At 37.5% G+C, this 14,750-nt stretch overlaps 1 protein-coding gene across 1 annotated transcript; it reads left to right on the forward strand.

The window, feature by feature from the left end:
* Window positions 1-200: 200 nt before the first annotated feature.
* LOC120083709 (high affinity nitrate transporter 2.4-like) lies at window positions 201-2,201 on the forward strand. Its single transcript, XM_039039557.1, has 3 exons — window positions 201-1,010; window positions 1,087-1,202; window positions 1,493-2,201. The coding sequence occupies exons 1-3, from the start codon at window positions 201-203 to the stop codon at window positions 2,157-2,159; spliced, it is 1,593 nt and encodes a 530-aa protein (XP_038895485.1). The 3' UTR covers window positions 2,160-2,201.
* The last annotated feature ends 12,549 nt before the right edge of the window (window positions 2,202-14,750 follow it).

A 14,750-nucleotide genomic window follows, 5' to 3' on the forward strand; every position in this document is an offset into this window, starting at 1 on the left:
CTAATTTCTAGTTCTTATGCTATTTGATCCTTTGGGATATACGATGGGACCTTTCAATATGCGGCGAATTGGATTCTCTTTTTCTCAAATTCTATTATAAATACGTTAAATTCATGAAACAATTTACAACATCTCCTTAGATACCACTTGTCTTCAATTTGATTTGTTGATTCAGAAAGCCAAAAGAAAAAGAAAGAAAAATGGGTGATGTTGAAGGTTCTCCAGGAAGCTCAATGCATGGAGTAACTGGAAGGGAACAAACATTTGCTTTCTCAGTAGCTTCCCCAATTGTCCCAACAGACACAACTGCTAAATTTTCATTACCTGTTGACTCTGAGCATAAAGCCAAAGTTTTCAAGTTATGGTCTTTAGCCAACCCCCACATGAGAACCTTCCACCTTTCTTGGATTTCCTTCTTCACATGTTTCGTCTCCACCTTCGCCGCCGCCCCTCTCGTCCCCATCATTCGCGACAACCTCAACCTCACCAAAGTCGACATCGGCAACGCTGGTGTCACGTCCGTGTCCGGGAGTATCTTCTCTCGTCTTGTTATGGGGGCGGTGTGTGACCTTCTGGGGCCTCGCTATGGCTGTGCTTTTTTGATAATGTTGTCGGCTCCGACCGTGTTTTGTATGTCGTTTGTGTCCAACGCTGCTGGTTATATAGCCGTGAGATTTATGATTGGCTTCTCGCTAGCGACGTTCGTGTCGTGTCAGTATTGGATGAGTACAATGTTCAACAGTCAGATAATAGGGCTTGTGAATGGGACAGCTGCTGGATGGGGGAATATGGGAGGAGGAGCTACTCAGCTCATTATGCCTTTGTTGTATGATGTGATTCAAAGAGCTGGTGCTACTCCTTTCACTGCTTGGAGGATTGCCTTCTTCATTCCTGGTTTTCTTCATGTTCTTATGGGCATTTTGGTCTTAACTCTTGGCCAGGACTTGCCTGATGGTAACCTTGGCAGTCTTCAGAAGAAGGGCAATGTTACCAAAGATAAATTCTCCAACGTGAGTGTATTAACTTCAATTATCTCCATCATCTCTCTTGTCTTTTTACTTAATCTTAATCTCTATCATCTCACAGGTGCTCTGGTATGCTGTCACCAATTATCGAACTTGGATCTTCGTCCTCCTCTATGGCTACTCCATGGGGGTCGAACTTTCCACTGATAACGTCATTGCCGAATACTTCTACGATAGGTATATTGATTTAATTTATTCTCTATCGTGATTACCGATTTTAACATGGTATCAAAGTCTGATAATTCTACGAGTTATGAAATCGATAATAATAAAAAGCAAGAAAAAAAGAAATATCAGGGTGAGAGGGTTTATATATACCGCACCTCTCTAAACTCTATTGGACATAACTTAAGTCTTGCGACCTCGTGTTACCTTATTTGAAGCACCATATATATAACAAATTCAAGGCATTCCAACATTACGTGTATTGCTTCTAAACTTGTGTTTGTCATGTCTGTTAACTGCAGGTTCGATCTAAAGCTACACACGGCGGGAATTATTGCAGCAACATTTGGAATGGCAAATCTAGTGGCGAGGCCGTTCGGAGGGTATGCGTCGGACGTAGCAGCGCGATACTTTGGGATGAGAGGAAGGCTGTGGACTCTATGGATCCTACAAACATTTGGGGGAGTGTTTTGCATGTGGCTTGGGAAAGCAAACAAGTTGCCAACAGCAATAGTAGCGATGATATTATTCTCAATAGGAGCACAGGCAGCATGTGGAGCAACATTTGGTATAATTCCTTTCATTTCTAGGCGATCTTTAGGTATAATATCAGGACTGACAGGAGCAGGAGGCAACTTTGGAAGTGGTTTAACACAGTTAGTGTTCTTCTCAACAACCAAATACTCAACAGACACAGGGTTGTTTTTTATGGGAATAATGATTGTTTGTTGCACTCTTCCAGTAACATTGGTTCATTTCCCACAATGGGGAAGCATGTTCTTACCACCAACTAAACATGTTGAAAAATCCACTGAGGAATTTTATTATGGATCTGAATGGACTGAAGATGAAAAGAAGAAAGGTCTGCATCAACAAAGCATTAAGTTTGCTGAGAATAGCAGATCTGAACGTGGTAGACGTGTGGCTTCAGCTCCAACTCCCCCAAATACAACTCCTTCCCATGTTTAAAATAAAGTAATTAGAACCTAATAATGTTTACTTTGCTTTGTATATTTTGTCTACTGCTTTTGTCATGTATCTTATGACTTTATTTCACCTTAAAGCAACCACTCAAACCAATGAAATGAGTTCATACTTGTCTGCTAAATGGATCTCTAGTGGTTTTTCTTTTTCAGTTTTTTAGAATCTGCATTTTGTATGGTTAATGTACAGATAAGGACCGTGTTGCATAATGAGACTTTGGATGCATCTTATTTGGCATTTTGTGCTTAGATTCAACTAAAAGGTTTCTCTCTTCTTTTTTATATTGAAAGTAATTTAATTGATTGCTTTGCTGATATCATCTAGGGAAGGTTGACTTATTCCTACTTTTGAGGAGCATATTATAATGTATGAATGATAATGATATTAAACTAATGGGTTTAGGTTTAGGTTATAAAATCATTAGCCGAAAATCATATATTATATAGCTAGCAAAATACATTTTTGATATGTGAGGTTTAATGCCCATGTACTATTTTTAACCTTTGAAGTTTTAAAATTGATACTTTAATATTTGTGGTATGAAAAATAATTTTAAATGATCCTTAGACTGACCCTTACTTAGCGATCAGAAAAATAACCTAGTGCTACTGTGGTGAAATACTTTAATTTATTTGACTGTTTCTGTACTCTTGAGGGTTTAAGACTGATGTTTATATTTAGTCGATTTTATTGGTTTAAAGTATCGAATGCTTCGTATTTCTTTTATTGAATTATTCGCCTAATGGGTTTTAAGCTTTTGGCCAATGATTGAATGTTGTTGTTTCTTTTCCTTCAAAATCTTATATCCACATAATCGATCATGATCTTAGGGCTCAACTCAGTGTTTGATCCACCAACTATTAAATAACTCAACACCATCGATCTCATAAGTTAGTATTTATTATTAAGTTTGAACATTTATTGAGGAACTTGATCTTTCCCCACTTTCTCTCTCCCTCTATCCAATATTTCCAATGACTCTACCCATCGACTACTATTGCCAACTAACTCCAACAACAATTATCGCTAGCACCATTTTCCATACACCCACTTAGCATTTTGACACATCATTAAATGATTATTAATACTGTTACGGGTCATTTTTGATAGGATCCAAACAATATATCAGCAACCCACTAGGATTACCTCCAAGACAATCAACCAAATAATAGTAGTCCAATCCACCACAAATTAATCACCAAATTATCACTAAGAAATCAACAATAATGGACAACAATAAACCATAAAATTTTGAAAAACTAAAAACAAATAACACACGAATTATACATGGAAAACCCTACCGATGTGAACAGAAAAACCACGGGACCCAAATCTGTCATACATAAAGATTCACTACCAACAAATACTTTCATATATAAGAGATCAACATTTGAGAGATAAAAATAATGAAAAACACCCAGTTTTACAGATAATGTTCAATAGCTACTATGGACAAACCAGAGCTCCAAATGACGATTCAATCGTTCAATATGTGTCTGAACAAACTGACCAAAATTTAGCACGATTCAACAGTTAACACTCCAAAAATTGACAACTTTGTGGATGCTATCCCTGGAAAGTTGAACTGCCTTTGTTCTCTCTCTGTTTCTCTCTATTTTTCTATATTTTCTCACTTACTCTCTCCTTAGATATACCCATATCACATAAAAGAAAACATAGTGCTTTCAAGATGGGCCAACAAAAAAATTAGCCTCAATTGGGCTAAACATATACCCAACATTTTGAGCTCACATAACACAAGTTTAAAAGAAAATAAATTCTTGCTTGTGCAACAAGTAGGCTGGACACCTACAACAATCTTCCACTCCAGCTCAATATGGGGAAGACACAATCACATCCATGATCACTTGAACCTCGTCCCAAAGAACTTATACTACAAGGCTCAACCTTGCTTCCGGGAACTACCTTAGTCAACACATTCACACTTTCTTGTCGGCACAAACTTTCTTTAGACTCAATCTCTTCTCTTCAGTTACATCTCGTCACCAATGATATCTGATGTCAATATGTTTGTTATGAGCATGATACATTGAATTCTTGTCAAATCCATAACATTCTGACTATCATAGAATATCTCACCTTACTTCAAACCTAACTCTTTAAGGAACCTTTTAAGTCATAACATCTCCTTGCTTGCCTCTATTGCTGTAATATACCCTGTCTTAGTTGAGGACAATGAGGACAATGCTACACATTTTTGTAACTTGGATTGCCATGAGCTAGCTTTCCTTGAAAACGTAAACACATAACTTGAGTTAGACTTTCTGTTATCAAGATCACCTACCATGTCTACATCAAAATAGCCTTCAAGTATAGGTTTGCCATATTCATAACACAAACTCAATTTGGAGGTACCCTACAAGTATTTGAAGATCCACTTCACTGCTTCCCAGTGAGTCTTACCTGGATTGGATAAGTAACGACTCACTAAATTGATTGCATGTGTAACATTAGGTTTAGTATGCCATAGCATACATCAAAGAACCAACAATAGAAGATTATGAAATGAATGACATAGTTTCTTTTTCCTTCTTTGTTTTAGGAAAAACTCTCTTACTTAGATTGAAGTTACTTTCTAGCAGCGTACTAACAGACTTAACATGCTTCATATTTGAACCTTTCGAGTACCTATTCAGTATACTTCTCCTAGGACAACCATAATTTCCCAACTTTCCTGTCACGAGCAATCTTCATACCTAAGATTGGCTTTGCAAGAGCCAAATCTTTCATGTCAAATGACTTGGACAAATCTTTCTTCAAATTTTGAATTAAAACGAAAGATAAGGATATAGAGTCAAGCCGTCAGATGCAATTTCTTGTGCCTTCTAGCTCCTTTGAATGACTGCTTCACGTTGGTTGTAATGGGGTTGATGTCCTTCTTCCTCTTCCATAAGTGGAAATCTTGAGATTTCACTCAAGACTTTTTAAATGGAAAGCTTGGAAGGAAGTTATCAAAGGGAAGGAATGAAGAATTTTTGTAGAGCTTGGCCAATTTCTTGGGTGCCTTTTGGATAGAAATCTTGGTTATTTATAGGCATCAATGAGGAGTTTTCGCATCTCTCACTAATGATTGTGCTGACACCAGGCAATAATTTCCATACCCTGTCACGCCGCTTTCCTCTTACCAACAGTTCATTGGCTCTGCCACAAACCTTTAATGTCAGCTACCAACTTTGATCATTTTGATTTGACCTCCATAGCCCTTGTGTCAGTTGTATTTAATGTCATGTCTGCTTTTATTGCATTGAACTTATGCGATTCCATTTTGGGCGTTAGGATTTTCCATGCACTTAGACGACAGTAGTTGCTTCATCACTTTATTTTAAGTAGATTTCTGCATTCAAAAAGCTCAAATTTTTATAATTTACAAGGATTATAAATTTTTGCATGCTAATGATTGCATAATGTAATTAATTGCATGATTTTCTTGTTAAGCTAACAAATTTTCTATGATTTTTTTTCTAATTGTTTTATATAAAAGAAGTAAAATAACTTGTATTTCTACAAGTTATCACACCCCCAAATTTAAAACAATGCTTGTCCTCAAGCATATATTTAAAGTCCTACTATATCTTAACTTGCTTTGATGAATTAGCTAGACTTCTCAAAGTGCTTTCCTATTCAAGATTTACTAGTCTGTTATTTTTCCTTGGCTTTTCTCCTTTACTTATGGAAATCTTTCCAACCCTTAGATGCGACAAACTTATTTCTCAAAAATCCTTTACTCCCTTCCAACGCTATCGTATATTTCCTTTTTAGAGATGGGCTTTTCGGTACGAGCAAAACACCCTTCTCATACTTAACTCATGCCTTGGCTATTTTTTCTTTTAATCACAGGCAGTGGAGTTGTGGTCATTTTTTTCTTTTTCTTTTTCTTTTTCCCGGTGTTGATCATGATTCCCACCTTTGTTTTGGTTTGCCCCCACGGGTGTCATGCGAACATCCAACTACAAGTGAGTTCCAATCTCACTGTCCTACTTCTCTTTTAATATATATATATATTTTAAAGAAAATACAACAAGGAGATATTTAAAAATAACAAAAATTTAAATGCATTAAGCTCAAACCTCTTCCACCCCCAAATTTAAAGAGCAGCAAGGTCCTCATTGCTGAAAATTGAATTATGCGATGGCTTTAGAAAGTTATTGCAAAAGAGGTTTGAGATAAAACTTGCTCGCATACTATTTTCAAGAAATATTTCCTAAGGCAAAGTCATAGAGTTAAGTACTAAAAACTAGTCATAACTGATCATTGCATGGTTTAGCATAAGTATCATCATTGAGGTCATTTGTAAAACACACAAAGCACACAAGAATATTAAGAACGTGTAAAGATATGCGGGAGACCAACGTAAAGAAAAGGCAAAGAGAATTGAGAGTTTGGCATGAATTTCAACTTCAATTAATTACTGCAATCAAAGCATACAAAATGTGAAATTGAAATTAAAAAGATTCATAAAACACCCTAAATTTAGTTTTCACCCGTATTGTTGTTTGGTTCCGGAAGGGATACCTCATCGTAAGGCACACAAGAAATTCTTGAAAGAATTAAATCATAAAGTGAAATTGTTCGTGCTGCCATTGCATCTGTTGGAAGATAAAAGTCTGTGTGGGGATCTGCTGGCACTAAATCATCTAGATTTGGTGCTAGAAAAATCCTCGGAGCTCGTTTTTTTGGTTAACAAGCTCTTTTTGTTGTCGCCTTAAGTCATTGAGTTGACTTATGATCTCGCACTGTTGTTGCGACAACTCGTTGAAGCCTCCCATGATTGGCTCTCAGAGGTCATTGTAGAGGAATCTGCACCATCGTCATAATCTCAATCTATTTCAGAGTTTTCAGTTGCATTGAGATCAGGGCGTTGACTACTCTCACTAACTGGATGCCCATTGACCTCACCAATGCTAGATTTGCTGCTTGTTTCATATGCAGGAGGCGGATAGCTTGGGTCATTAGTAGCGGGATTTTCTGTGTGGTTGCTTTGGACCTTAGGCTCCTCAGAAACCAGAGCTTTGCCTTTTTCATTGGGTGGAGGTAGAGGCATTGATGGTCTGGGTGCAATCGGAAGAGGAGGCAGAGAAGTATCATCAAGAGGAGGAGGGAATTTATTTAGATCAATGCCTAACTTGGGGGACTCCCTTAGTGTTGGTAATGAAAGGGTTTTGACATCAGGGTTTCATTGGGTGATGCAAGGGAGTGTTACTGTCCAAGTAGAGGTGGGGAGAATTCATCGTGGTAGGGAGAAGGTGACCTCTTATCTTGAGGTGTGACCGACTTTGTTGGCATGGCAATTACTTTATCGTCATCCTCAATGCTAGACGCTGTGGTCATCTTTCTTTTCTTAGGCTTTAAGGGCTCGGTAGGAGATGAAGGCTATTTCTGCATTGGATGCTTAGCTGGATGCTTCAGCTAACTTGCCTCAGTTTTAGGTGTTGACAATCTCATCAGACGGTGGAGGGATTGACCGGTAAGAACTCCCTTCATTGCCACCTTTTGCTTATCTTTGAAAAGGCCTTGAGCATCGCAAAAAGTTGTTATAAGCGATGGGAAAAAGAGATGCCCCCTTGGTTTGGAGAAGGAATTCCATATCTATGTAGCGATGATACGACCGACATCGATGAGGATGTGCTTCATGATGCAATAAATTGCCATCACACAATCTGTTGACACAAAATAGTCATGCATTGTTGGAAGCAGCTTCTTTTTGATGAAGTACAACCATACATTCGCTTTAGGCATCAGGTTGTGTGGCGATAATGTCTTTATTCCTTTAGTGGAAGTAATCCACTTCGATCCAAGCTCGACTACCAACCTCTGCACTTCCCTTTGTTTCTCGCCAGTTTTCCCTCAATGATTCTATTACCTTCTGCATCAATAATGTCTTCTAGCTTATAAATGACACTGATTTTTGTAACGCTAAAGCCAACTGCCTCTTTGCCAATGTCTGCCCAGTATTTTGTGGAATGTGGCTTCCTGTCATAAAATGACCTCACCATGCTAGGCTTTACTACTTAGGGACCTTTGCAAAAGTCCCTCCACCTCATTGCATCGATTGCTTTAGTGATGAAAGGGGGTAAGGGTGCACTATCGGGGATGAATCCCATTTTGAACAGAATTAGTGGTCTTCTCTTTTGTGCCTTCTCCTCATTTTACACCATGGGTGCTTTTTCTTTATCTTCTTTTCTCGGTGCCACATTTTTGGGCACCACGTCCTTCTTTGTGCCTTTTGCCACTTCTTTTTCAGGTTGCTTCCTTTTTCTCGTCGCCCCTTTTTGTCTTTTCTCTGCTTCTCTCAACTCTTTCTTTTCTTCTCTTATCTTTTTTTAAGTTTCTGCTGATGCTTTGAGCCTTCTTTTTTTCTTTCCCCCTCTTCATATCACCGTCTTCTCTCATCTCTTCCTCAAATGCTATTGCAGTGTGATCCGTACTGTCCATTGATCCTTCTTTATTACTGCCGTAGCATTAGCATCTTCAATCTCCTCATCACATGTCTCATGATGGAATTCTGTTGCTGCGATGAGGGAATCAACTTACTTCCTTATCTCCTTAAAGACTTCTCTAATCTTCTTTGTTTTTGCAGCCACCTTGGCCGCCAATTGCTCTCCAGATGAGGTGGGCAGAACCACTTCTTCCTCTAGGTCTATGCATAGCGTCGCCATCCTTTCTTCGATGCCTTCCTTCGGACTTCTCATCACCTGTTTTTTACTCAAACACGGCGAACATTTTTTTTAAAGGTATTTCCTTGACGCTAGCTGGGCTTGGCGCATTGGAAGCCAACGTCTCAAGACTGCTTCCAGCCATCGCCTTGTTGGGCTGGTTCACTACTTCTTGGTTCTTCAGAGACTCAAGTGGATTTAGATTCATCAAATGAAGATGATGAGGCTGCTTGATGGTGTTGACATTCAACATGCGGAAGCTATTAGGATCTTAAGCACTCTAACTACATTAATTTTAGATTCAAAGCATGCTTGTTCTATTTCTAGAAAATAAGGTTTTAGAATTCACCTTTGAAGAACTCTTCAAATTGTTCGATCTCCAGCTGAAGTCTCCACTTCAGGGTTGTAGACCACCACTTAATCTTCCTTACTATCCTCTTGACCCTTAGATTGGATTGTGGAATCCAAAATGAGAGTGAATTTTTAGAGAAAACTTGAAGAGTTTTGAGTTTTGGTGACAAAATTTTAGAAAACAATTTTTTTTTTTTTTTTTTTTTTAAAATCTCTGCAAATTAGTTGAGTTTCATCATCTTCTCTTCAACTGAGTTCTCTTCCATTTTTATAGAAGAAGACCATGCAACTTAATTACGTGACATAAAATCCACTCAATTTAGTGAAATTTATAGGTGTTTAATGAAAATTGTGGGATTTTCTCACTTTCCAATTTAAAACCAATTTTCATTTTAATATTGTTTTTCTCAAAAACTATTAAATTAAATTTTGAAAAACTGAATTTCATAAATTCAATTTTAATTTTTAAATAAAATTATTTCAAATAAATAATTTAAATTAGTTTTTAAAAAAATTAATTGTACAATTTAATTAATCAAATCAATTTAGTATCAAATGGTTAAATTAATAAAACATAAATTCTGAACATGAATCCCTATTCATGGAATTAAAATTTAAATCATATTTAAATATTTTTCAACTCTTCAATTTCGTTTAATTCGATAATTGAACTTTAATTATATTGCATATAATTAACAATTCTCGTAATTCAAATATGAACATTTCAAATTCTCTCATCACACTATTCTAAGGTTTAGTCCGTTTATGAGCTAGTAAGGGACCTAATAGATCTATAGATCATGAGCTCAAATGATCCGAGATTAATTGACTAAATCCTTTTAATCGAACTAATCAACATTTGTTAACTACCGTGTTGCTCCACTAAAGCTCAGTAGTTGCACTCTCCCCACTGTAGATATATTTCTATCCATGTAATTTAACCATGATCAGTAAGTCGACCCTTAACAGGTTGTTTGTATTAATAATTTTGTCAAAATTACCTTTTTACCCCTGTAATACATCTTGCTCCTTAAGTCTCTACTGATCCACTAATGAACAATTGATTTATGGTCATACCATTAAACCGAGGCCCTTTTAATCATAGAGAAGGCGAGACACCTTGTTCAAGACTAGGAGTCAGTACTTAAGAGAACAACCTATTTACTATCCCTAAAAATGGGTAGGAGTGAATTTCATCTTGCAGGACTATGTCCCCAGCTATCTACCCGGTCTTACATCTAAAATGGGAGACTTATTGAATGACGATGTTGAGCCACTCTCACCATTGCAGATTAATGGATAATCCCGAATAAACAGGAGTTCATAGTTAGTTCAAGATTGAGATCGTGTTAACTTAGGTCATCGAGTTGAAATAGTCAGTTTTAACAGTAAATGGTATTATAAAGAAAAAGTGACTATTTCGTGGTCTAGTTTTATACAAACATTTTTTGCATAGGATGCTTCTACTCGCATGTCTCCACATGAACGATTTTGGGATCACATCATTTGTATCAAATACGAAACGGGCCACATCCATAGTGTCCCCATGATAAAGTACCCACCCCTATCCTTATACTTATAGACCATTTTGGCTATATACTCAAACCTGATCCTCTTTTATGTATCCATATAAAGTTCAAGTATACATACTATAGCCAAAGATTCGTTGATTTATTTGATTTAGGCTCTTACAAGTACAATTCACATATTAATAATCTTTACTGAATAAATCTCAATAAAATCTTTATTACAAATAGAATAAGTTTAAAGATTACAAACTGGGAGTTTTAGGACATATAATCCAACACTGCCCTGGGGTTGGATGAAGTAGGACTGAATTGGTGGGCCATTTTGAAGACTTTGGTAAGAAAGGGGGATTGTTTGAAGGTTTGGAAGGTTGAGGGTCGCTGGAAATTTCACCGGAAATTGCAGGATTTAGAGTTCTTTTGAAAGCGTGAAAAGATGAAAAGGGGGAGAATGAGGTTTAAATAGGTGTGGGGAAGACACACTTTTTGAGGCTGACGTCACCCTAATGATGGATCATTTAGTGAAAGCGTGATGTGATGGAATGTCAGGCGGCGAGTGTGATGAACGTCCTTTCACTGACCACTAATGGTCAGATTTAGACGTTTGAATTATGCATCCCATACTCATCACAACGCTTATTCGTTTTCCAATCCTATATCTAAGCGATTCCTCAAAGTAATCCAAACCATGTGAAGCAATCATATTTCACAAAAGTTTCAAGCAGAAATAATCAAATAAATAGAAAGTAAAATTCAAGCTAAGGTAAGAAAATATAAAGGATGCGATACGTCCTTGAAAAGATGTCACCTTTGCTATCATAAGGACTTTGGTTTTCCCAGGTCGATGGAGGCTTTCTCTCGATCAATGTTGCCTCCATAGTATGGCTCAGTCTTTGACCATTAATGTTAAATCGGTTCGATCCGTCTTCCTATATTAGTTCTACTGCCCTGTGAGGGTAAATCTTCTTAATTACAAATGGTCCCAACCATCATGATTTCAATTTCCCTTGGAATAATCAAAGACATGAGTTAAATAAAAGAACATTTTGTCCAATCTCAAAATTTTTCTTATTTATGCCTTGGTCGTGCCAACACCTCATGCATCCTTTATAGATTTTGGCGTTCTTGTACACCTGCAATCTCCATTTATCTAACTCATGCAACTACAATTTCTTTGCTTCCCCTACTGCATTGATATTGAAGTTGAGTTTCTTGGTTGCCCACAATGATTTGTGCTCAAGTTCCAAGGGCAAATGGCAACCTTTACCAAATACAAGCACGTAGGGAAACATTCCAATAGGCCTTTTGTACGCCGTTCGATAGACCCACAACGACTCGTCCAATTTATGCGCTCAATTCTTCCATGTTGCATTGACGACTTTCTCAAGTATGAACTTTATTTCTCTATTGGACACTTCAACTTGCCCATTGGTTTGGGGACAGTAAGTTGTTGTGATTTTATGATGGACATTATATTTGAGTAAAAGCTTGCTAACAATGCAATTGATGAAGTGGGTACTCTCATCGCTTATGATGGCATGCAAAGTGCCAAAGCTGGTGAAAATGTTTTTTTTTTTAAGGAATTTTGATACTGTTGCAACATCATTGAGGCACTGATAATTGCTTCGACCCATTTTGAGCCATAGTCAACAACTACTACAATGTAGCTGTGGCTGTTGGATGGCGGGAATGGGCCCCTGAAGTGCTTAATAACTCAACTTCTAAGATAACATTTAATGGCATCTAATTTCTTCTAGAAATATTATCGATGCTTTGGCAATTGTCGCATCTCATTACATATTCCCTGGCATCTTTGAAAAGTGTTGGCCAATAATACCCACTTTGAAGTTTCTTAACTGCTGTACGCAGACCCCAAAATGCCCACCGAATGGTGACTCATGGCATTGATATAAGATGCATTGATATGCGATCTCGAGTACACATTATTTGAAAATATGATCTGAGCCTCGTTTGTAAAGGTGAGACTCATCCCAATAATAGAATTTGCATTGGTGTACCAGCTTCTTCTTTTGTTGTGAAGTGTATTCTTCTGAGAATTGCTTGCATACTAGATAATTGACAATATCAACATACTAGGGCAAAATTTCATCAATCTTCAATATCACCTCATCAGGGAAATAGGTGTTGACCTCTAGTTGTAGTCGATTGGATTCGGCATTCTTAAGCTGCGATAGGTGGTCAGCCTTTTTCTCCAATCCCTTTCGATCAATAATTTATATATTGAACTCTTGCAACAACACCCATCTAATCAACCGCGGCTTCACATCCTTTTTGCTTATTCAATACTTGATCGCCGAGTGATCTATATGGATAATAAATTTGGATCCCAACAAATAAGGTCTGAACTTCTCAACTACAAACACTACTGCAAGTAACTCTTTCTCGGTTGTTGTATAGTTCATCTGTGCACCATCAAGAGTTTTGCTTGCATAGGTGATTGGCTGAAGAATTCTGCCTTTGCGCTGTGCTAGGGTTGCTCCCATCGCATAGTCACTTGCATCGCACATTACTTCAAATAAACTTGACCAATTGGGTGTGATCAGAATAGGCGCTGTGACTACTGCTTGCTTTAGTGTCTGAAATTCTTTCAAACAATCATGGTCGAATTCAAAAGGCCTATTAACTTCCAATAACATGTTCAAAGGATGTACGATCTTTAAGAAGTCTTTGACAAACCGACGATATAACCCGACATGTCCAAGAAAGCTTCATAGTGTTTTGACATTTTAGGCGGTGGCAGTTTCCCCATGACGACTTTTGCTTTATCAACCTCTAACCCCAACTTGGACACCTTGTGCCCAAGCAAAGTCCCTTATGTTACCATAAAATGACATTTTTTCCAATTCAGAACTACATTGATGTCTTCACATATTCTCAATATTTTTTCAAGATTGGCCAAGCGTACGTTATAGGCTTTCCCATAAACTGAGAAATCATCCATACAAATTTCTACTGATTTTTGAGATAGTCAGAGAAGATGGCCATCATGCACCTCTGAAAGTTGCTAAAGGCATTGCATAGCCCAAAGGGCATGTGCCAGAAGGTAAGTGTCTCATATGGACAGGTAAAAGTTGTTTTCTCTTGATCCTCAAACACAATCATGATTTGATTGTACTTTGTATAGTCGTCCAGAAAGCAAAAGAAGTCATTCCTAGCTAATCGATCTAGCATCTGATCAATAAAAGGTAAGGGAAAGTGGTCATTCTTTGTCACCGCATTAAGCTTTCTGTAGTCCATACAAATCTTTCATCCCATGACTGTGCGTGTAAGGATGAGTTCGTTGTTTTGATTAGGGACATAAGTGATATCACCTTTTTTGGGAACACATTGTACAAGGCTTACCCATTTACTGTTTGCAATGGGAAAGATAACCCCTGCGTCCAACCACTGAATGATTTCTTTCTTTATAACTTCTTCCATTGCAGAATTGAGTCTGCGTTGATGTTCAATAGAGCCTTTTTTTCCATCTCCAAGTCAAATTTTATGAATGCAATAAGAGGGGTTGATTCCTCTAATATCTACTAGGGTCCATCCTATCATCTTAATATACATCTTCAAAATCATTAAAAGAGCATCTTCGTTTTCTTCAGAGAGTGTTGCTGAAATGATGACAGATAGAGAGTCATGTTCACCGAGAAATACATACTTTAAATAAGCAGGTAGCGCTTTTAATTCTAATACAAGAGATTGCTCGAGTGAAGGCTTGATCTTGCTTTCTCGATTTTCTAAGCCCAGAGGTTCAAAATTCCTCTGAATTTATTTTATTACATAATATAATTAAAGCTGCTGAGCGTTCATCTTGTCTTTCTCTTCTCTCATCGCCTTTTTGATTTCAAATTTAAGCTTGTAAGGCCAACCTTCTTCCAACTTAATTGCATGACATGTGTTGGCTTCATTAGGATATTCCATCACTTTGAGAATGTTAAACTTCATGTTCTGGCGGTTTACCTGCATGGTGCTCTCTTCTTTGTACGGACAGAAAAGGTCTTTCCAAAATGATGGAT

The sequence above is a fragment of the Benincasa hispida genome, chromosome 8, assembly GCF_009727055.1.
Source record: "Benincasa hispida cultivar B227 chromosome 8, ASM972705v1, whole genome shotgun sequence".
Taxonomy (NCBI): domain Eukaryota; kingdom Viridiplantae; phylum Streptophyta; class Magnoliopsida; order Cucurbitales; family Cucurbitaceae; genus Benincasa; species Benincasa hispida.

Bases quoted from the DNA above. Each gene is read 5' to 3' on its own strand.
- LOC120083709 (XM_039039557.1), top strand. From the start codon at position 201: ATGGGTGATGTTGAAGGTTCTCCAGGAAGCTCAATGCATGGAGTAACT. The intron at 1,011-1,086 runs GTGAGTGTATTA...ATCATCTCACAG, and splicing joins CCAAAGATAAATTCTCCAAC to GTGCTCTGGTATGCTGTCAC. The intron at 1,203-1,492 runs GTATATTGATTT...TGTTAACTGCAG, and splicing joins GCCGAATACTTCTACGATAG to GTTCGATCTAAAGCTACACA.